Source organism: Babylonia areolata, chromosome 32 (assembly GCF_041734735.1).
Source record: "Babylonia areolata isolate BAREFJ2019XMU chromosome 32, ASM4173473v1, whole genome shotgun sequence".
In the NCBI taxonomy this organism is placed as follows: Eukaryota; Metazoa; Mollusca; class Gastropoda; order Neogastropoda; family Buccinidae; genus Babylonia; species Babylonia areolata.
The window spans coordinates 6,903,689-6,928,509 of NC_134907.1; the positions used below are offsets into that span (position 1 = coordinate 6,903,689).

General features: G+C 42.1%; 1 protein-coding gene across 1 annotated transcript in view; it reads right to left on the minus strand.

Annotated features, from left to right (window-relative positions):
- Nucleotides 1–3,144: 3,144 nt before the first annotated feature.
- LOC143276419 (glutamate decarboxylase 1-like) overlaps nt 3,145–24,821 on the minus strand; it is a 34,739-nt gene continuing 13,062 nt past the window's right edge. The window contains exons 3-15 of the mRNA XM_076580906.1: nt 24,169–24,301; nt 20,987–21,077; nt 16,977–17,083; nt 15,593–15,708; nt 13,995–14,074; nt 12,743–12,914; nt 10,490–10,554; nt 8,954–9,032; nt 8,264–8,413; nt 6,738–6,787; nt 4,751–4,805; nt 4,206–4,295; nt 3,145–3,330 (exon numbers count right to left, since the gene is read on the minus strand). Of these exons, the coding sequence (XP_076437021.1) occupies nt 3,145–3,330; nt 4,206–4,295; nt 4,751–4,805; nt 6,738–6,787; nt 8,264–8,413; nt 8,954–9,032; nt 10,490–10,554; nt 12,743–12,914; nt 13,995–14,074; nt 15,593–15,708; nt 16,977–17,083; nt 20,987–21,077; nt 24,169–24,301 (1,374 nt within the window). The remainder of the gene's footprint in view (nt 3,331–4,205; nt 4,296–4,750; nt 4,806–6,737; nt 6,788–8,263; nt 8,414–8,953; nt 9,033–10,489; nt 10,555–12,742; nt 12,915–13,994; nt 14,075–15,592; nt 15,709–16,976; nt 17,084–20,986; nt 21,078–24,168; nt 24,302–24,821) is intronic.

Genomic DNA, 24,821 nt, shown 5'->3' on the forward strand with positions numbered 1-24,821 from the left:
TCTAAAACATCCAAAAACAGCAAATTCATTTTACAAACCATTCAGCTTGGAAGATAAGATAAACGCCGTGTGCAAGGGGAAAAAACAGTTAGGCTTATTATGCTTCAACCATATACCTGAAATGAAATCAATGAATACTAATTCTACTACTGCTGCTGCTGCTACTATTATTACTGCTACTAATGATAATGATGATGATAATAATGTGTATTTACAGCCCTCCTTATCACACGGACGCAGAGCGCTAACAATGAACGCCCGTTATAACGAGGAGACGAACAATCCCGGAACCAAAAGGACAATACTTTCACGCATTCATCTATCATCAACCCCGATGTCTCCACGTTTGCGAGCGCCAAAACAACAACAAGAACTATTTCCAGGAATGTTAAAAAGCAAAATAATAATTATAATTATAATAATAAAAAGGATCTAGTAGATCGCCGAAGGATATTTCTACACGTCGATAAAAGTTCTGACAGTCTTGACAGGACGTATTTTCAAAAAAACCCAGCATCAACAACACCCGTACCACTGATTAGGAATGTTCCATTTCCACAACTACCACGTACGTTCACTACAGTATATTGAACGCATTAACTCGCCACCAATATTTTGGAAGGGGGGGGGGGGGTCATTCCAGGCCAGTCAACACCCACCCCTGGGAACAGTCTGGGCCAGTCAGATTTGACTCCGGGGTAAAAACTAAGGGGGGTAGGAACAGGCTGCTACACCGCAGCATCAGTAACTCAATGGACGTCACCTCTGCCAGGGATGACAACAAACCAGTGTCTGTGACCAACCTAAAACACCTGATGGACAGGTCATCCTAAACCATGTGTGGTAAAAAGACTACCTTGCTGGACAATTTAGTAGCATTTCATTCACCTTATAAACAACACATAACTTGCTTGTGAATAATGCTGTGATCTAACACATTACAATATAATTCAATGAAAAGCAATACAATACAATACAATGCAAGACAATACAATGCCATGCAACACAATACAATGGAAGACAATACCATGCAATATAATACACACACAACAATACAATACAATGCAAGATAATACAATACAATACATACAATACAATACACCTAACATACACTCATGAACACACACACACACACACACACACACACACCGTTACATTACCCCCCTTACTCTCACTCACCCCTCCCTTTATGAGCCCTGCATGTTAGTGTGGCTCTGTCAGCAGAAAGAGTTCTTTACAGGAAAAACACCCAACCTGGATAATGTACACATAAAAAGGAAAGCCCAATGGAATTCACCAGGAAAGAGCCTTATCAACGTTTTCAAACTTTGTATCAATCTTCTGTGTATGCAGGCATAAGTTCCTCCGAATGCTCCCCCAATACAACACCAGTGAACTTCAGCTTCAGCCCTTAAGGCTTTACAACACAACTTCATGTCACCCCCAACACGACCACCAGACTGAATATTCTTCTTCATGAAAATATAAACCCCAAATACAACTGAAATAGAAGCACATACTTCCACAAATTACCAAGTCAACATAAACAATATCATTAAAATGTTCTACTTCGATTACTACATTTGAATATTTTACTCATAATCCTAACAAAACAATACCCCAACATTAGCACACCTCACACACACGTGCAGCTGTACACACAACTTCCCCGACGAAGGGATCTAACTCTAAAGAAAACATACGTCTCTTCCCAGGGTGTCCTGTGACAATACATCAGCATCACCTCCCTCCAGACCCTGCAGAAACTCTCTCCTGGGTCCAGGAGGAGAGAACCACCACTGACTTCACAGTCGGAACACAACACTGTTTCCACAGCAAGATAGGAATACTGCTGCATGCAGATCACCATGTCACGCCGGCACAGAATAACAGTCTCCACTGCTGACTTCACGCTTATGTCCACAACGACTATACTCACAGCAGCACTTGTAATACAAAAAAAATTAAAGAAGATTAGATTCACACGATCTCAGCAGGCTGTCCACAGTCCAAAGAACGCTGTGTGAACAGAACGACTCAAAGCAGCAGCATCACTGCCCCAACCTGGAACTTAGATCCTGGGCCAGTCTTTCTAACAGAGCCAAGAACATAGCACAGACCAAACATCTGCCTGAATGCATGTGTGTACATCGGCTCTGCAACCCGAGGAATGGGCTAGTTCTTTAGGTTTTACACATCGTCATGACCGCTGACTCTTTGGGTGAGTCGATGTTCCTTCCGGAAAAAAAAGGAGGAAAGCCACTTCCTTTAGCTGCTCCTGTTCATGTGGTCAGATCATTCATGATATGACATCATCCCCCCACCCCCACACCACATTCCCACCCTTTGTAAATCAACGACGTGAGGTCGTCCATCGCAACTCTTTCAATTTGATCCCAAGAAAAGGGACATCACCTAATTGATAATGCACACTCCAGGTTAATTCCAAAGTTGCCTCCCATAGTCCGTCACACTGAGTGTGACAGCAATACAATACAATACAATACAATAGACGAAACAACACAGTAAAATGCATTGTAACACACTTGTTAAAGACACCCTACCTTACATTATATCATACACACTGATGTTGCTGTGAACTATTGAAACAAGCCTGCCAGAGGTGAAATAATGGTAATATTGTAAATAGAAACAGTTCCTGATACATAATGCTCAGCAGTTTTACATTTAACATGGACAAGATTACATTGTACTTCTCAAACTAACATAATTATTTCGTATTTCTATTTGTCCCATGGGGAAAATGCTGTAGTTTCTTACAGAGAACACTATAGCGGATATAATATTCTCATGATTACGTTTCATATACACAAAACATACAAACTAATATCATCTAGATCGTAACTAACACAGAACATTCTGAGATTCTTGCTCTTTGTGTAGAAATCCACCGTACACAATTTCACATTAAGGTTTCTACAATTCGTACACAATCATACCTACCGTATGCACGCTGAACTAACAAGGAAAGTCCTTAAAACCCTCTCCGACAATCAGTTCTGTTCTCGACAAAGAATATTTCCATCATCAGTCTCATTTTTTTCCTTCTACCAACCCAACACACCTACCACCATATAATGGACTTGTCCAAACAACGATGTCTACAATGGACCGATGATTCCATTATTCCGGAAAGGGGATGTCCCGACCCAGGCGCTCGATCTCCTCAAGTAGGAAGTCGACGTCGGCGCAGGTGATGACGGGATTGGAAATGGCGACCCGGAAGAGGTTGGGCAGGGACCCGAGGGGTTGGTACTGCACCAATGTGGTGCCGTGTTCCATCATCCGTCCCTTGATGGCAGGGGCGATCTGATTGGTTAATAGAGAATGAAGCATGCTAGAAGGTATGGAGCTGTTTTGGTAAGGCACAATATGTAGCAATAAAGAAAATAATAATAATAATTATTATTATTATATTTATATAGCGCTGAATCTTGTGCAGAGACAAATCAAAGCGCTTTCGCACCAGTCATTCAAACGCATGCATAACTCTAAAACTGGGGGGGGGGGGGAAGATAACTCTTTTTTGAATATAGAAATAAGTGGTGACTAGTTTTTATTGTGTTTTTGTTACCCTTGACTTAAAGTAGGCACTAACATGGCGATAGCCTTGAGATGGCCTTAGTGGTGTGCGAGACTCTGAGCACCATAAAAATTATTTGATTTTGTTTGAATATGAAAAAAATAAACGTTAAAGGCTGAAGGTCTCACAGCTTCTTACTACCATGGGATCAGTGAAATCATATCCACTGTGTCTGGGGTTCGGCAAAGGAAGGCGGGGCCCAGTTCCCCCCTTTCTGCGTTTGAACCTTCCCGGACTGAGATCAGTGCTCATCACACCTGGGTGGAGTGGGGGAAAGCACGTCGGGAAGAGTGGCTATGAGGACGGTGCGAGCGAAAGACTTGTCATAGGAATGCACAGACATGGGCGCATGGCAAGCGTGCATGCATACACATGCGCGCAAAACACACACACACACACACACACACACACTTCTATTTTCGTTTCAAATGCTCATTGTATGAATAAGAAATATGTTGTTAATATCTGAAGGATATACCTTTTGCATTGCTGTAAAAGACAGACAGACTGAGACGAAAAGCCGACAGATTTTCAACAAACGAGACGAAGCGTGCACGCATTAATTTTACGCGTCCGTATTAACCTCTGACCCCTCACTGACCTTGCCCAGTTTGTCCTTGGGAATGAGGTCAAAGTTCAGGTGACGCCACGCTTCCGGCAGGTACCAGAAACACACGTTAGGGGCTTCCAGCTGTGAGAGTATGATGACCGTGATGAGTAACAACGATAACAATATCAATACTACTACTAGTAATGATACTGGTAATGATATTGCTACTACTACTACTACTACTTGAATCATAACAATAACAATCATAATAGCGATAATTATAATAACAATAATAAGCAGATTCAGTAGCAGCAAAAAATAGTAGTAGTGGAAGGATTGGAAGAGCTAAATGTATAAGATGATGATATTTGTGGTAATGTGATTATAGTGATAAAACGGTGAACATACAATGGATGAGGTGATAGAAGAGGAAGAAGTAGAAGGAGGAGGAGGAGAAAAAAGAAGGAGAACAAGAAGAAGAAGTTCCAGAAGAGGAGGAAGAAGAGGAAGAAAAAAGAAAAACAGAGAAAGAAAGACATACAGACAAAAGTACAGACCGGAAAATGAAAACGATGATAACGACACCAGTACCTCACCTCTTCAGTCAGCAGATGGTATCCCGGTTTTCCTCGGACTTTGTCCAACAAGTACCTGCACAGAGTGTGTCGAAGAACGCATCAGTCATCCCCACAACGGATCATTCAGTGTGCTTGTTCTCCACGCTTTCTGGCAACCCCACGTTTTCTGGCAAACCCCCACTTTCTGGCAACCCCACGCTTTCTGGCAAACCCACGTTTTCTGGCAACCCCACAATTTCTGGAAACCCCACGCTTTCTGGCAATCCCATGATTTACAGATTACAGATACATGAATCAATTCTCTGAATGGGTGAAATTCGTGTGATGTATACTACACAAACAGCGCAGGGGAACATTAGTCAGTATGAATAAATCAAAGAAAGAAATTGTTTAGATATTAAATTGATGTAAACCTCACACAATCGTACACCTACAATAATCACAGAAAGAAACGGGCATAATATAATTATGATATTGGTTAAACATGGACATGCATGATTAACACCATGCTACTAAACAGTGTGTAACAATTATACAACAATCATACACGAATACACAGTGTAACACACACACACACACACACACACACACACACACACACCGCGTTCTAGCCGTATTTCCGTATATTATGTTGAGGCTCCGGATTCGGAAGATGCTATATGATTGTTCCAGGCAACTGAACGTTTGCTTGGGTTTATAGACCACGTGACATCTTATTTCTTATTTGTAATCAAAAGAAAAGAAATAGAAATTATGTGCAGAACACATTGAATGACGCAAAGTAGACCATCGACACTTTCCCCACATATCAGTTACTGACTGTGGACTCTGAATCAACTAGAATGAAAATATCGACGGCAGAAAACATTTTTTCCCGACAACTCTAAAAGGTCCTGACGAAGAAAGAAAACACAACACAAAAATTGCAAAAAAGAAATGAAATGTAATGTAATCAAGTGAATTAAGCGGCACATTCGAAGAAAAAAAAAAAAAAACAAAAATGTACACCGGTCTGTACAGATCTGGAGAGAAAAAAATGGCATGTTGCGATGTGCCTGAAGCGATGGCAACTCCTTTACCGGAACTTGAAGCAATTTCTTAAAATTGAGATACATGAAAATAACATGAGTTTAATGGTGTTATCACTTTGAATAGATTTATCAGTTTATCGTGCTAAAAAAAAAAGACACTTAATGTTACATATCAATTTTGGATGAAATTGGGAGATGTGTTTTGGACCTGTGGAAAGTCTTTTGCTTCACAGCTTAAGATACGGGGTTCAAAACTGCTCCTGCGCCTCTTTTTCTGCCCCATCATCTGCACCATTTCAATGACGTTACTCCCACGCCGCTCATTTAGATTCCCCCATACAGGCCATACCCGGAATCGTCCGTCACAGTTCCATCGTCGGCAGTCCTCAGGGAACCATCGATGTTAGGTCCCCAGGAGGCCACACACCAGAGGAGACACTGCACTGCTGCTGAGTCACTTCGGTGGTGTTCAGTGGTGCCTGTTCTGATTTAACGTACTTAGGACAACACCTACTAAACCCCCTACTAACGACAATAATGGCTTAGTCGCGGAGCCAGACTGAGTGAGCGTCCCTCCCAGAGTGGAGACCGCCACCAGGTCCCTCAAACAACAGCCCCCCATGAATCTGCCGACACTGAAGACATTGACAGGACTCACCCCAAGCACAGAAGTGGAGGGTTATCGAAACTGAAGTCACCATGAGCGCAGGGCATGAAAGGCCACAGACTTTGAGACTGTTTTGTTTATATTGATGATGATAGATGCTTTTTCCTAACCTTAATGATATGTAGTACAGAACACATTTTTAACGATTTTTTTTTCGTTTTTTTTCTCGTGTTTCCTTTGCTGGATAAGTGTGTATCACAAATGAGTCTTGAAGGGCTTTCCTCTCTTGTTTATTTTCCAATGACACAAGTACTGTTTTGCCAACAAATAAGATGTTATGACAATGTTATTGATGTTTTATACTTACTGTGCAATCTCGAAGTAGTGGTTGATCTGTTTCTCAAACCCATCATCACCCTGCGAACAGTGTTGAATAGAATGATTGTCAGCACACACACACACACACACACACACACACACACACAAGAAAACTAATGTCGTCATTAGGCGACCATGTGTTTGTTCTGTATTGTCCATGTGTTCTGTGTGGCTTGTTCAGGATTAAAGAGGCTATGCCAGTCTTCAATAAAAGCTAATTTGTGTTTGCACATTTCTTCTGTCTTTGCTGCTGTGTGCACATGTCTAATGATTGGTATAAGGACAGGCCCGGCGCTTCCTTTTTGAGGAAGTGTCTGGGTTTGTTCCAATGTACCTTTTATTTGCCTGTGTGCTAGCTGAATCGGTAGCGTAAGCATCACTGACTTGAAGTTGTGTACATTGTGTAACGGAGAGAGTTACCACTCTTTACTGTTTGTTAATCATTTCATCTCCTGGCCTCATCATTTGTAATTTCCATTTAATGTCGTCACCTGTAATTGAAATAAAATGCATTCCGCGAAAGTTGAAAGAGGAATTATGAATTTCCCAATCAGCTCTGGCTACGTCGCTAAGTCTGTTGGGGGTATCTGATAAAGAATCAGATAGATAGATAGATTAAATATTTAAGTTACGATCGAGTATGATATGGTGATGTTATCCACTGCACACCCTCACGAGGGGCAAGTTCCACCTTTACCCTTCCTGACACAGCTCTCCACATAAACCAGGAATCGAACATGTCGTTCTGATGTTCACACCGAATGCTCTTGTCTGTCTGTATCGACTCTCTCTCTGTATGTCTGTGTCTGTCTCTCTGTATGTCTCTCTCTGTATCTGTCTGTCTCTCTCTTTCTATCTGGCTCTCTCTTCTGGATGGCATTGTCTTAGTTTCTTTAGTTTTTAAGAAACAAAAGCAGCAGTTTCGACGCCAACAGTTATGGTAACATTTGGAAATTTTCTTATCGCCCCCTGTTCATATGGGGCTGTGGCCTTTAATGAAGAAATCATCTGAATCTGAACCGCCCCCCCCCCCCACTCTGTCTTTCTCTCTCTCTGTGTCTCTGTCTCTCTCTGTCTGTCGGTCTCTCTGCCTCTTGGTTCCAACACCTTCTCCCACTGACCTCCCCCAATCCCAGATCCTACACACTGATGTGTCATTCCCTTGTTGTATATGGGTCGGTGGTCTTCACCATTAAAGTCAGTGTCAGTATCAATCTCTTTGCCCCTCCACCCCCCCCCCCCCAAACCCACCCACCCCCTCTCTCTCTCCCTCCCTCTCTCTGTACCTCCCTTACCTACGTGGGCTGAGCGAGTTGTGGGTGAATAGGTTTTTTGACGTCGTTTTACATTACTCGGCCTTTTTGATACCATGTGATGGTTCTCTTTGACCGGTTTAAAGAAGTGATGAGTGTTAAACCCTGAAATGGCCCGTTTGAGGTCGGCTGGGCAATACGCAACATTGCTTGACTTGATTTGATTTGATTTGATTTGATTTGATTTAACCGCCCTCCTCGCCTTTGCTCTCCACATGAGCCAGAACTTGAAGATGTCGTTGTGACGTCCACACTGAATGCTCTTGTCTCCCGTGTCCCAGCTGACGTCATACACCTTGTCCGGCTGGAACAGGTAGTCAGCTTTCGTCTGATTGGCTGACTCCAGAATGCCCTGTCCAAAACAAAAAAGAAAGGAGTGATATCATTGGCTGATGCCAGATGTCCCTGAAAATAAAGAGGGTCGTGACTGGCTGACGCTAGAAATCCCGTGAAATAAGGATGGGTGTGATTGGTCCGTGCTAGAATTCCATTAAGTGAGAAGACGATGTAATGCTGAACGTCCCTGAAATAAAGAGGGGCGTGACTGGTTGATGCCAGAATTCCCTGAAAAAATGGAGTGGTGTCATTGGCTGAGGCCAGAATTCCCTGAAAATAAGGAAGGGCTTGATTGGTCATTGTTAGAATTCCCTGTAATAAGGATAGATGCAGTTGGTTGATGCTATAAGTCCCGGGTGTGTGTGATTGGCTGATACCATAATACCCTAAAATAATGCGTTATATGACTGGTTTCTGCAAATTGAATAACTTAAAAATAATCGAATTAGGTGGATCAGATGATCAGATTAGATGAACAGGAAAGACGCAAAATAGTGCAATTTATGCCAAACAGAAAACAACCACGACGAATGACGTGTCTGCCGACGTCACTGACCTTGTGACGACACAGGATGGCGGAACACTGAAGAGGAACACCCATCATCTTGTGTGGGTTCCACGTCATGGAGTCAGCTCTGGATCGACAGAAAGACAGAAAGGAAGACAGGGTGAACAAATAAAGAAAAGTTGGGAACAGACTGTTACCTCTGCCATTACAATACCTCTGCCATTCCAATGCAGTACAATGTCATACAGTACAGTACAGCACAGTACAGAAGGCCTACAGTACAGAAAAGAACAGAGCGGTACAGTACAGTACAGTACACTAAAGTGCACTACACTCCAGTACAGTACAGTACAGTACACTAAAGTGCAGTCCACTCCACTCCACTACGCTAAACTACACCACACTACACTACACTACACCCGACACTGCACTACACTACACTAAACTACACTACACTACACCACACTACACTACACCACACTACGCTACACTACACTGTACACCACGCTACACTACACTAAACTACACCACACTACACTACACTACACTAAACTACACCACACCACATTACACTACACTGTACACTACACTACACTATACACTGAACTACACTACAACGCACGCACGCAGAGATAGAGTGGGGGGGGGGGAGAAGAGAGAGAGGGCGGCGGGGGGGAGATAGGGCGGGGGGAAAGAAAGAGAAACATAATAGGAATACGAATGTTTTATTTGGGTCAAGGACTTGGCCTCATATTGAAGGGGCTAACACATGTAACAAAATGTTTGTTACCAAACCTGGTCCAGGTGCTAAGAAACACGAGTCCTGCGAAAGAATAATCATGAAGAGAGACCAAAGTGCGTCGTGCCTGCCTTGTTTCTTTAATTAATATACCTAGCTAAATGCGAGAGAGTGGTCGCTTCTCTTATTGACAACTACATCTTCAACCTGAGATAACACGGCTCTGGCTTACGCTTTGAATGCATACGTTTCATTCTCAGATAGACAGAGAGAGAGAGAGAGAGGGGGGGGGGGGGAGAGAGAGATAAGGGGAGAGGGGAGAGAGAATAGGGAGGATGGGGGCAGAGGGTGAGATAGAGAGAAAGAGAGACAGACAGAGAGAGAGACACACACACAGAGAGAGGGAGAAAGAGAGAGAAAGAGATGGGGGTGGGGGGGTACTCTGCATTACACTTGGAATGAATACGTTTCATTCTCAGATTGACACAGAGAGAGAGAGTGAGGGGGGAGAGAGAGAGAGAGAGAGAGATAATGGGGAGAGGGGAGAGAGAATGGGGGGGGGGGAGGGTGAGATAGAGAGAAAGAGAAAGAGAGAGAGATGAGGGGGTGGGGGGGCTCTGGATTACACTTTGAATGAATATATGTTTCATCCTTAGACAGGCAGAGAGGGGGGATAAAAGAGGGGGGGGGGAGAGGAAGACGAGAGAAAAAGAGAGAGAGGAGAGAGAGGGAGGGGGGTGACAGAGGAAGAGAGAAAGAGAGAGAAAGAAAGGGGTGGGGGGGGGGAGACCCAACACAGCAGTCAGCCCACTCCCTGTGATGTACCCTGTGATGTGTGGTCTCACCTGGAGATGCCCTTTGTCACCTGTCTGTGGTCACGTGACATCAGAACGGACCCTCCCCAGGCCCCCTGAAGTAGAGAAAGAAATGAGTTACTTGATTACCTGACAAACAGGTGACTGAATAGATGAATACATTAATGAATTACCTGACAAATAAGTGACTGAATAGATAAACTGATTGATATGGATACTTATATAGCGCCTATCCTTGGTCGGAGACCAAGCTCTAAGCGCTTTACAAACACGGGGTCAGTTACACACCAGGCTGCCTACTTAGGTAGAGCCGACTGACGGCTGCCATTGGGCGCTCATCATTCGTTTCCTTTGTCATTCAATGAGATTTCAGGTACGCACACCTACACACTCAGACAAACATATAACATTTAACATTTTACGTGTATGACTGTTTATTTACCCCGCCATGTATGCAGCCATACTCCGTTTTCGGGGGTGTGCATGCTGGGTATGTTCTTGTTTCCATAATCCACCGAACGCTGACATGGATTACAGGATCTTTAACATGCGTATTTGATCTTCTGCGTGCGTATACACACGAAGGGGGTTCAGGCACTGGCAGGTCGGCACATACGTTAACCTGGGAGATGGGAAAAATCTCCACCCTTTACCCTCCAGACGCCACCGAGATTCGAACCCTGGACCCTCAGATTGAAAGTCCAACGCTTTAACCGCTCGGCTATTAATGAATTACCTAACAAACAAGTGACTGAATAGATAAATAAATTAATGAATTACCTAACAAACAAGTGACTGAATAGATGAATAAATTAATGAATTACCTAACAAACAGGTGACTGAATAGATGAATAAATTAATGAATTACCTAACAAACAAGTGACTGAACAGATGAATAAATTAATGAATTACCTAACAAACAAGTGCTGAACGATGATAATTAAAGAATTACTACACAAGTTGACTGAATAGATAATAATTATGAATTACCACAACAAGTGACTGAATAGATGAATAAATTAATGAATTACCTAACAAACAAGTGACTGAACAGATGAATAAATTAATGAATTACCTAACAACAAGTGACTGAAAGATGAATAAATTAATGAATTACCTAACAAACAAGTGACTGAACAGATAATAAATTAATGAATTACCTACAACAAGTGACTGAACAGATGAATAAATTAATGAATTACTGACAACAAGTGACTGAATAGATAAATGAATTAATGAATTACCTGACAACAAGTGACTGAATAGATGAATAAATTAATGAATTACCTGACAAACAAGTGACTGAATAGATGAATAAATTAATGAATTACCTGACAAACAGGTGACTGAATAGATGAATAAATTAATGAATTACCTGACAACAAGTGACTGAATAGATAAATAAATTAATGAATTACCTGACAACAAGTGACTGAATAGATAAATAAATTAATGACTGAACAAAAAACAACAACAACAAGAGATAGGTAGATAAATGATTCATGATATCAGTGAATAGGACAACAGATACATTGATTGATGAATAAAAAATAAAATTCTGATTGACAAAATAAAAATGTATTACTCTGTTCTGTTCCACTCTGGTCTACTATGTTCTACTCTCTTCTACTCTTCTGTGAAATTCTTCTTTGTTTTGTTTTGTTTTGTGAAATTGTGTTCTATCAATAGCCGAATGGTAACGCGTTGGACTTTCAATCTGAGGGTCCCGGGTTCGAATCTCGGTACGGCGCCTGTTGGGTAAAGATTTTTCCGATATCCCAGGTCAACATATGTACAGGCCTGATTTGTACCTGAACCCCCTTCGTGTGTATACGCACGCAGAAGATCAAATACGCACGTTAAAGATCCTGTAATCCATGTCAGCGTTCGGTGGGTTATGGAAACAAGAACGTACCCAGCATGCACACACCCGAAAAAGTAGTATGGCTGCCTCCATGGCGGGGTAAATAAACAAAAAAAATGGTCATACACGTAAAATGTTACATGTCTGAGTGTGTATGTGTGCGTGCCTGTAATCTGATTGAATGACACAGGAAACGAATGATGAGCGCCTAGTGGCAGCCGTCAGTCGGCTCTACCCAGGTAGGCAGCCTGTCGTGCAAATGACCCCGTGTTTGTAAAGCGCTTAGAGCTTGGTCTCCGACCGAGGATAGGCGCTATATAAGTATCCATATCAATCCATCAATCAAGGTCTACAGTGTTCTATCCTGTTCTATCCGTTCCGTTCTGTGGACACCAAAGCACCCCCCCACCCTCACTCACATCCACGTGCATCCAGACGTGGTGCTTCTCACACAGGTCGGCAATGTCCTCCAGGGGATCCACGGATCCCAGCACAGTGGATCCACACATGGCGTTCACCATCATGGGGGTCTGCCCGGATCTCTTCGCCTTCAGGATCTGCTCCTCCAGATCCGACACCGACATCTTGCCTCTGTCGTATAATAACAGTATTTTTCGTTCGTTTATTTATTTTTTGTCTGTTCACCTAAGAGGGTGGTATTTGACTGAAATAATAACAGTATAATCTCTTCTTTTCTTTTCTTTTTAAAATGTTGTTAACATACTTTGAATATTGTATTGCATTGTATTGTTACTCTCTTTGTCACAACAAATTTCTCCGCGTGAAATTCGGGCTGCTCTACCCAGGGAGAGCGCATCGCCGCTGTGTGAGCGCCACCAGCTTTTTTGTATTGCTTTCCCTGCCTGCAGTTTTATTTGTTTTTTTTCCTATCGAAGCGGGTTTTTCTTTTGAATTTTGCCAGGGACAAACCCTTTTGTTGCCGTGGGTTCTTTTACGTGCGCTGAGTGCATGCTGCACACGGGACCTCGGTTTATCGTCTCATCCGAATGACCACCACTCAAGGTCTAGTGGAGGGGGAGAAAATACTGGCGACTGTGGGATTCGAACCAGCGCGCTCATATTCTCCCGCTTCCTAGGCGGACGTACGCGTTACCGCTAGGCCATCACTTCATTCTATATACTTTTTTTCCCCTTTTTTTCAAATGTTGCTGACCTATTTTAAAACATGGGTTAGAAACACAAAACAAGGCTCCAGTCCTCAATGGTATATTCCATCTCCCTGTTTGCATGCCAGACATGGAGCCTCATGGCAGAGCTGGACAGGAGAATCCAAGCCATGGAGATGAGGCGTTACTGCATGATGCTGAACATCAGGTATACCAACAGATATATACAGAGACAGAGACAGACAGAAGCACACACGAAGGCAGATATATACACAGAGAGAGACAGACAGAGACAAACAGAGAGACAAACAGAGAGAGAGAGAGACAGACAGAGACAGATACAGAGAGACAGAGAGAGAGACAGAAAGAGAGAGAGAGAGACAGAAAAACAAACACACACACACACACACACACACACACACACACACACACACACACACACACACAGAGAGAGATAGAGAAAGAGAAAGAGACACAGAGAGAGAGACAGAGAGAGGGTGGGGGGTGGCTGAGGGGAACTGATCCCAGAAACACTCGGCACTACCGTCTGTCACAAGCGATCCTGACACAGTTGTTGGTGCCCAGCCCCAGAAGTGCGCATGCGCGTTTGATGCTGAAGTGACTCTGAAACACACAGAGATGATCATGAAATGAGATATCAACCAATCAACCAACGGGCGAACGGGCATGCTGGGAACTGTGTTGCTGTTACTACTACTACGACTACTACTAGTGCGGTATTAGTACTATTAGTAGTAGTAGTAGTATCAGTAGCAGTAGTAGTATCAGTAATAGCAGTAGTAGTAGTGTCATCATCTCCATCATTGCTATTTACCAGCCGACCACACACAGCCAAATCAGGGTGAAAACCTCGTCAATATCGGTTCTGCAGAACCTCTCAAATCAGCAGTTGTTGGAACACTGGCAAGGAACACGGCACAGAGTCCGGTCATGTCTATGCACAGAAACCTGTGACAAAACCTGTGACGCTGACCGCCCCCATCGATGTTTCGTCAGCACACTGAAAAGGAAATGACGTAAAACGAAACGAAGAACAGCCAATGGACAACTCACACGTCCTAGACGCCAAAAACGACAGTAAGAATGGCCTGTTATCATTCAATCAGTTAATAGTCACTTAATCAATCAAAAACGGCCAGTTATCATTCAATCAGTTAACAGTCACTTAATCAATCAAAATAGGCCAGTTATCATTCAATCAGTTAATAGTCACTTAATCAATCAAAAACGGCCAGTTATCATTCAATCAGTTAACAGTCACTTAATCAATCAAAACAGGCCAGTTATCATTCAATCAGTTAATAGTCACTTAGTCAATCAATCAATCAATAAATCAATCAATCTATCTATATATATATGTGTTAAAACAAAATGCCATGCACTATTCTTCTTCTTCTCCTCATTATTATCATTAGTAGTAGTAGTAGTATAGTTGTGTTGTTGTTGTAAGGGATTGTGCATATGCAAGTGCATTCGTTTGTGTGTGTGAAGTGTCCTTTTTATCATTTGCATTTGTTTTTTTCTGGCTGTGACATTGTTTTGTTCTTTCTTTCCTGTTTCTTATTTATTTAATATCCCTTTTTTTTAAAATCTACTTAGCAGTAGTAGTGGTAATGGTACTAGCGGTAGTGGTGATAGTTGCAGTGGTAATGATGGCTTCATTGGTGCGTGTTTTTGTGGTTTGTTGTGTTGCTTTGTTTTGTTTTCGGGGGTGGGGGGGGGTGGGGGGGAGAGCAAGGGGAAGGGGAAGGGGGGTGTTTGTGTGTGTGTGTGTGTGTGTGTGTGTGTGTGTGTGTGTTTTGTTGTTTTTTTTTTCTTTCTTTTTTTTTTTTTTTGGGGGGGGGGCGGCTATTATTATTATTATTATTATTATTTGCTCGTTTGTTTGTTTGTTTGCTTGTTGATCTTCTTTGCCCTGAGGGCCGGATGAAAAAACAAAGCATGTCCTTGCTTATTCCACTTCCCTCATTAAAGAAAATTCATTCATTCATTCACTGATCTTGATATCTCTGTGGCCATCACACAATCTGGAACACTCTGATCCTTGCCCTGTCTATCAGCCAGCTGCCGTCACTGCAGACAAAACAGAGTTACTAGAAGCAAGAAAAATAAAAGCCGCACGTGCTCTGAAGTGAAGACAACAGGATGAGCGTTTACGGGCATTCCCTGGGTCTTGACGCTGGGGAAAGAGCGGTGCCTTGCCAGCAGGACGCCATAAAAGTTGGACACAGCGCCACCTGCGGGAAATCAAAAGGAATGGTCAGAAAATCTCTGTGCGCGTTCGCACAAACACACTGGGTCCCTTTTAACCCACAACCCTGACATACCACCACATTCTCTGAGGAAGGTGGCAGAATGGTTAAGACGCTCAGCTGCCAATACAGAGAGTCCGTGAGGGTGTGGGTTCGATTCCCGCTCTCGCCCTTTCTCCTAAGTTTGACTGGAAAATCAAACTGAGCGTCTAGTCTTTCGGATGAGACGATAAACCGAGGTCCCGTGTGCAGCACGCACTTGGCGCACTGAAAAAGAACCCATGGCAACGAGAGTGTTGTCCTCTGGCGAAATTACGTAAAATGAAATCCCCTTTCATAGGTACACAAATATGTAAGCATGCACTCAAGGCCTGACTAAGCGCGTTGGGTTATGCTGCTGGTCAGGCATCTGCTCAACAGATGTGGTGTAGCGTGTATGGATTTGTCCGAACGCAGTGACGCCTCCTTGAGAAAGTGAAACTGAAACTCTCTGAACGCCGAGTGCAGCAGGAAATTGTACATTGATTGCAGGTCAGGCAGAGCTTACGTAATTGAAATTGAATTGAATGCTTCCTGACATTAAACGAAAATATGTGTAGTAGTAGTAGTAGTCTTCAGTTTAAACGTCTTCCACTTTCAGTGATATTAGACGGGGGAGAATAAAGAAAAAAAAAAATGTGAGGGTGGAGGGCGGGGCGTGGTTGTAGGAACAGTACTGTGTTTTAGCGACGAAATGTTTTGAAGGGTTTAAGTTGTGGGGAGGCGGAGGAGGGGGAGCGGGGGTGAGGTGTGTGTGTGTGTGTGTGTGTGTGTGTGTGTGTGTGTGTGTGTGTGGACTGATCCATAAACGCTACACCACATCTGCTTTCAAAAACTGGAAGAATGGGAGGGCGGCAAACGCCGTCACACAGACGTAAAGTGTGAGTCAGGCCTTAAGAGCCAACCACAGGTATGTAAAGCCAACACATCTAACCAAAATGAAAAATAGATAAATGTACAATAAACAAGTAAGTGAATACGTTAACTTATAATACACGTGAAAGATATTTATACGAAAGAAAAATTACTTTTCGTGTTTCAATAAAAATGAAAATGGGTCACACACACACACACTCTCTCTCTCTCTCTGTCTCTCTCTCTCTCTCACACACACCACACACACACACACACACACACACACACACAGTAACACACACACACACACACACACACACACACACACACACACACACACACACACATAGAGGAAATACCTGGAGCAAATATCCCATCGCCCCCTTCCCAGCCGACCTTGGACAGCATGCGCCGTAAGACCACGTCCTCCATCAGGGTGAACACTGGGGCCACCTCGTAGGTGAACCTGCCGTCACACGTCCGTCAGTGGTCATTCATCTGGCCAGTTGGTTAGGTGGTCAGCTGGTCAGTTAGTTGGCTAGTTAGGTTGTTAGTCATTCAGTTGGCTGGTTAGTTAGGTGGTTAGTTGGGTTGTTAGCTAGTCATTCAGTTAGCTGGTTAGTTATGTGGTTAGTTAGGTTGTTAGTCATTCAGTTGGCTGGTTAGTTAGGTGGTCAGTGTGGTGGTTAGCAAGTCATTCCGTTGGCTGGTTAGTTAGGTGGTTTGTTGGGTTGTTAGCTAGTCATTCAGTTAGCTGGTTAGTTATGTGGTTAGTTAGGTTGTTAGTCATTCAGTTGGCTGGTTAGTTAGGTGGTTAGTTAGGTTGTTACCTAGTCATTCAGTTGGCTGGTTAGTTAGGTGGTCAGTGTGGTGGTTAGCAAGTCATTCCGTTGGCTGGTTAGTTAGGTGGTTAGTTAGGTGGTTAGCAAGTCATTCAGTTGGCTGGTTAGTTAGGTGGTTAGTTAGGTTGTTAGCAAGTCATTCAGTTGGCTGGTTAGTTAGGTGGTTAGTTAGGTTGTTAGCAAGTCATTCCGTTGGCTGGTTAGTTAGGTGGTCAGTGTGGTGGTTAGCAAGTCATTCCGTTGGCTGGTTAGTTAGGTGGTCAGTGTGGTGGTTAGCAAGTCATTCCGTTGGCTGGTTAGTTAGGTGGTCAGTGTGGTGGTTAGCAAGTCATTCCGTTGGCTGGTTAGTTAGGTGGTCAGTGTGGTGGTTAGCAAGTCATTCCGTTGGCTGGTTAGTTAGGTGGTCATTGTGGTGGTTAGGAAGTCATTCCGTTGGCTGGTTAGTTAGGTGGTCAGTGTGGTGGTTAGCAAGTCATTCCGTTGGCTGGTTAGGTGGTTTGTTAGGTTGTTAGCTAGTCATTCAGTTGGCTGGTTAGTTAGGTGGTCAGTGTGGTGGTTAGCAAGTCATTCCGTTGGCTGGTTAGTTAGGTGGTTAGTTAGGTTGTTAGTCATTCAGTTGACTGGTTAGTTATGTGGTTAGTTAGGTTGTTAGTCATTCAGTTGACTGGTTAGTTAGGTGGTTAGTTAGGTTGTTAGTCATTCAGTTGACTGGTTAGTTAGGTGGTTAGTTAGGTTGTTAGCAAGTCATTCAGTTGGCTGGTTAGTTAGGTGGTCAGTGTGGTGGTTAGCAAGTCATTCCGTTGGCTGGTTAGTTAGGTGGTTAGTTAGGTTGTTAGTCATTCAGTTGGCTAGTTAGTTAGATGGTTAGCTGGTCATTCAGTTAACTGGTTAGTTAGGTGGTTAGTAAGGTTGTTAGTCATTCAGCTGGCTGGTTAGTTAGGTGGTTAGTCATTCAGTTGGCTGGTTAGTTAGGTGGTTAGTTAGGTTGTTAGCAAGTCATTCAGTTGGCTGGTTAGTTAGGTGGTTAGCAAGTCATTCAGTTGGCTGGTTAGTTAGGTGGTTAGTTAGGTGGTTAGTTAGGTTGTTAGCAAGTCATTCAGTTGGCTAGTTAGTTAGGTGGTTAGCAAGTCATTCAGTTGGCTAGTTAGTTAGGTGGTTAGTAAGGTTGTTAGTCATTCAGCTGGCTGGTTAGTAAGGTTGTTAGTCATTCAGCTGGCTGGTTAGTTCGGTGGTCAGTTAGGTTTTTAGTCATTCAGTTAACTGGTTAGTTGGGTGGTTAGTTGGGTGGTTAGTTAGGTTGTTAGTCATTCAGCTGGCTGGTTAGTTAGGTGGTTAGTTAGGTTGTTAGTCATTCAGTTGGCTGGTTAGTTAGGTGGTCAGTTAGGTTGTTAGCAAGTCATTCAGTTGGCTGGTTAGTTAGGTGGTTAGTTAGGTGGTTAATTGGCTAGTTAGTTAGGCGCCAGGTTGGTTAGTAAGTTGGTTGGTTGATTGGTTAGTCAACTGATATTTAGTTACTCAGATAGTATAGATATGGATAGTTAGTTACTTATTCAGTTAGTCAGTTAGTTAGGGAGGTAGGTAGGTTGCTAGGTAGGTAGGTAGATAGATGGCCAGCTAGATAATTACGAGGTCAGATATAAATTGAGAAAGAGAGAGAGAGAAGCAGACATGTAAACTGACAGAACCAGAGACAGAGGGATGACATAATCACACACGCAGAGATATAATGAAATAGAAAAAGCACACACACACACACACACACACACACACACACACGAAGACGGAGACAGAGAAGAGGGGGAGGGGGCGGGGATGACCTGTGTACAACCTGAAGGCAATTTACAGAAACAATCAGAACGCCCTGACTCCCCAAGGAACAAAGGGCCCCTCCCGCCCCCACCACACACCACCAGCCTTTAACTGGGGTCAACATCTGACCACACGGTCCCAAAGCTCATTTCCCCTGGCTTTGTCTCCTGAACTCGGGCCATTCCCGTATGGTTTGGTTCATAAACGGTCGTGGGGGGAAATTCCTCTCGTGTTACAGGATGTGTGGACTGTGAGGTCTGAGTTAACATCCGGTGAACTGCCGGGGGTGTTTGCTGGAGAGGTCGTCTTGGAAGATGGGATTGGCACTGGCGTGATTCGTGTGAGATCAGACAGAGAAGGAGACTGAGGAGGTGAAGAATAATGAATTTGATTTTACAAACGTTTCTTGTCTGTCTCTCTGTCTGTCTGTCGCCTTTTTTTGTGTGTGTGTCTCTTTCTGTCTGCCTCTGACTCCGTCTGTCTGTCTGTCTGTGTCTTCACAGTGTCTTACTCTCTATCTCTGTCTCCGTCTCTCGGTCTGTCTGTCTGTCTGTCTGTCTGTCTGTGTTTTCACAGTGTCTTACTCTCTATCTCTGTCTCCGTCTCTCGGTCTGTCTGTCTGTCTGTGTTTTCACAGTGTGTTACTCTCTATCTCTGTCTCCGTCTCTCGGTCTGTCTGTCTGTCTGTCTGTGTCTTCACAGTGTCTTACTCTCTATCTCTGTCTCCGTCTCTCGGTCTGTCTGTCTGTCTGTGTTTTCACAGTGTCTTACTCTCTATCTCTGTCTCCGTCTCTCGGTCTGTCTGTCTGTCTGGCTGTGTCTTCACAGTGTCTTACTCTCTGTCTCTGTCTCCGTCTCTCGGTCTGTCTGTCTGTCTGTCTGTGTTTTCACAGTGTCTTACTCTCTATGTCTCCGTCTCTCGGTCTGTCTGTCTGTCTGTCTGTGTCTTCACAGTGTTTTACTGTCTATCTCTGTCTCCGTCTCTCGGTCGGTCTGTCTGTCTGTCTGTCTGTCTGGCTGTGTCTTCACAGTGTCTTACTCTCTATCTCTGTCTCCGTCTCTCGGTCTGTCTGTCTGTCTGTCTGTCTGTGTCTTCACAGTGTCTTACTCTCTATCTCTGTCTCCGTCTCTCGGTCTGTCTGTCTGTCTGTGTTTTCACAGTGTGTTACTCTCTATCTCTGTCTCCGTCTCTCGGTCTGTCTGTCTGTCTGTGTCTTCACAGTGTCTTACTGTCTATCTCTGTCTCCGTCTCTCGGTCTGTCTGTCTGTCTGTCTGTCTGTCTGTGTCTTCACAGTGTCTTACTCTCTATCTCTGTCTCCGTCTCTCGGTCTGTCTGTATGTCTGTCTGTGTCTTCACAGTGTCTTACTCTCTATCTCTGTCTCCGTCTCTCGGTCTGTCTGTCTGTCTGTCTTTTTCTATGTCTTACTCTCTATATCTGTCTCCGTGTCTCGGTCTCAGTCTACTCTATCTATTTGATTCTGTTTCTGTGTGTTTTTGTCAATGTCTCTCCAGTCTGTCTCTGTCTCTGTCTCTCATCCACACAAAGACACATCTGTGCACACACAAGGAAACCAAACAAGCATACACGAAAATGCATCATAATGCAATAAAATGAAAGATACGTTTACGATAAATGATATGTTGGAACAGACATGTTTTAAGAATTACCAGATTTGAAAAGAAGTATTTCAGAACTGAAACTGAACTGCGGCTCACATGTTGGTATTGGAGATGGCTGTCAGCCACTCGCCAGCCACGCCCACCACGTCCAGCCCCGTGGACAGTTGGTTGAAAAAGTGGGCGTGGCCTGAGCACGTGCACAAACACAGGCACATGAATGAATGAACATGCAGACAATGACAGTACGCGTATTTTTCTCCCGACCTAAGCACCAACACGGGCACATGAATGGATGAATGAATAAATGAATGAATGAAGGAGTGAGTGAATGAATGAATGAGTGAATAAACTTGTTGACAATGATGAAGTATTCAGTCTCCTACTTCTGTTTATCCTTTAATTAAAGAAATCTTTAGAAATTTTCTGTGACAAACTAATTAATCCGAAGGCACACACACACACACACACACACACACACACACACACACATATATATATATATATATATATATATATACACACACACACACACACACACACACATTCTCACACACACACACACACACACACACACACACACACACACACTTCTTCACATGCGTATAGATAACATTCTTCCGCTTTAGTGGCTTTTCCACATTTTACGATGAGTGGAAATCATTCATGCTTACGTTATTCTGGTCCTTTCTTTGAGAGGTACGTGGATTTACTGAAGAGAGGGGACTGCATTTTCAAAAGTGATGGGTATAAGTTTTCTAAAAAGATTGATAAACATTTTCCAAAGTGATGGGTATAAGTTTTCTAAACAGATTGATAAACATTTTCAAAAGTGATGGAAACAAACTATTTTAAACAGATAGATAAACATTTTCAAAAGTGAGGGAAACAAATTATTTTAAACAGATAGATAAACATTTTCAAAAGTGATGGAAACAAACTATTTTAAACAGATAGATAAACATTTTCAAAAGTGATGGAAACAAACTATTTTAAACAGATAGATAACCATTTTCAAAAGTGAGGGAAACAAATTATTTTAAAGAGGTAAACATTTTTTCAAAAGTGATGGGTGCAAATTATTTTAAACAGATAAAAAAAAATTCAAAAGTGATGGAAACAAATTATTTTAAACAGATAGATAAACATTTTCAAAAATGATGGAAAAAACTATTTTAAACAGATAGATAAACATTTTCAAAAGTGATGGGTACAAATTATTTTAAACAGATAGATAAATAAAAAAAATTTCAAAAGTGATGGGTACAAATTATTTTAAACAGATAGATAAAAATTTTCAAAAGTGATGGAAACAAATTATTTTAAACAGATAGATAAACATTTTTTCAAAAGTGATGGGTACAAATTATTTTAAACAGATAGATAAACATTTTCAAAAGTGATGGAAACAATTTTTTTTAAACAGATAGATAAACATTTCCAAAAGTGATGGAAACAAATTATTTTAAACAGATAGATAAACATTTTCAAAAGTGATGGAAACAAATTATTTCAAACAGGTAGATAAACATTTTCAAAAGTGATGGAAACAAACTATTTTAAACAGATAGATAAACATTTTCAAAAGTGAGGGAAACAAATTATTTTAAAGAGATAAACCTTTTTTTCAAAAGTGATGGGTACAAATTATTTTAAACAGATAGATAAGCATTTTCAAAAGTGATGGAAACAGACTATTTTAAACAGACAGATAAGCATTTTCAAAAATGATGGAAAAAACTATTTTAAACAGATAGATAAACATTTTCAAAAGTGATGGGTACAAATTATTTTAAACAGATAGATAAATAAAAAAAAATTCAAAAGTGATGGGTACAAATTATTTTAAACAGATAGATAAAAATTTTCAATAGTGATGGAAACAAATTATTTTAAACAGATAGATAAACATTTTTTTCAAAAGTGATGGGTACAAATTAATTTAAACAGATAGATAAACATTTTCAAAAGTGATGGAAACAATTTTTTTTAAACAGATAGATAAACATTTCCAAAAATGATGGAAACAAATTATTTTAAACAGATAGATAAACATTTACAAAAGTGATGGAAACAACTTATTTTAAACAAATAGATAAACATTTTCAAAAGTGATGGAAACAAACTATTTTAAACAGATAGATAAACAGTTTCAAAAGTGATGGGCAATTTATTTTTCTAAAGAGAATGATAAACATTTCCAGGGATATGCACTTGCTATAGAGATGGGCAAAAACTTCTTTTGAGAGGGACGTACATTGAATTAGAGGTACATAAACTTCTAATGAGAGGGGCATAAGCTTCTAATAAGGCATAACCTTAATCTCTTTTTTTATCGAGAGGGAAATAAGCTTGTAACGAGGGGAAAACATAAACTTAATAATAATAATAATGGATACCTATATAGCACATTATCCAGAAATCTGCTCTAGGTGCTTTACAAAAACGCTTTTGTTAACATAAAACATTACATCAATGTTGCATACACACACAAAGATGTGACTACACACACACACACACACACACACACACACACACACACACATACTGCATACATACATTTTAACATACATGTGTATCTAACAGCTACCTTAACACATACGCACACATAGGCAGGCACAAACTTACATAAACACACGCACACACAATACACATTCACATACATGCATGTAGTTATGTACACATACATATGTATACACACACAGTCAAGCACAGCTAACGCAAAGGAAGTGGACCTGCCACAATTGAACTTATTGCTGAGGCAAAAGGTGAGTTTTGAGACGAGATTTAAAAAGATGCGAGGGAATCAGAATGACGGAGGATATCAGGGATGTAGTACGACGGGATGTCAAACTTTCAGAGAGGACATCAGCTTTCTAATGAGAGAGAATCTGAGCGCGCTGGTTCGAATCACGGCTCAGCCGCCGATATTTTCTCCCCCTCTACTAGACCTTGAGTGGTGGTCTGGACGCTAGTCATTCCGATGAGACGATAAACCGAGGTCCCGTGTGCAGCATGCACTTAGCGCACGTAAAAGAACCCACGGCAACAAAAGGGTTGTTCCTGGCAAAATTCTGTAGAAAAATCCACTTCGATAGGAAAAAGAATTTAGAAAAAAAACTGCACGCAGGAAAAAATACAAAAAAAATGGGTGGCGCTGTAGTACAGCGACGCGCTCTCCCTGGGGAGAGCAGCCCGAATTTCACACAGAGAAATCTGTTGTGATAAAAAGAAATACAAATACAAATAAACTCCCAACGAGAAGGAACTACCAAACAGACCAGTTTTCACGCAGTATTTCAGGGTCTCCTTGCAGTCACTCAGCAGCTGCTCCAAGTCTCGCGGGCTCTCGTCCAGATCGAGACAGTGGCCCATCATCTCCCTCAGCTGGTGGGGGTGATGAAAGTCCACCACCTGTGACGTCAGACAGGGAGACACGTCACGGTAACAGGTGTCACAGCCACGTCATCACCAAAAACAACGACAGAGACAGTGTTGTGAAAGTTTTTTTGTTTTTTTTTTAATTAAGTGTTATGATGTAGTATTGCATGAATTAGGTATTTTGATGTGATATGCATGATGAGAGCGTGTAAAGTATGTGATGAGTGTGTGTGTGTGTGTGTGTGTGTGTGTGTGCGCGCGCGCGTACATCAGCACTTGAGTATTTGGTTGGCTGCCAGGAAAAGGGTTATGCATGGAAGTTGTTCACTTCAGCGTTTAAATACATGCTTTAAACGTCGGTTTTTACACTGTACAGGGCATATGAGCATGTTTCACATCGGAAAAAAATATCATTAGTAGTAGTAGTATCATTATCATCATCATTAGTAGTATTAGTATCATTATGATAGTATTATAATTATCATTATTACTATTACTATTGTTATATCATTATCATCATTATCAAGCGCGTTGGGTTACGCTGCTGGTCAGG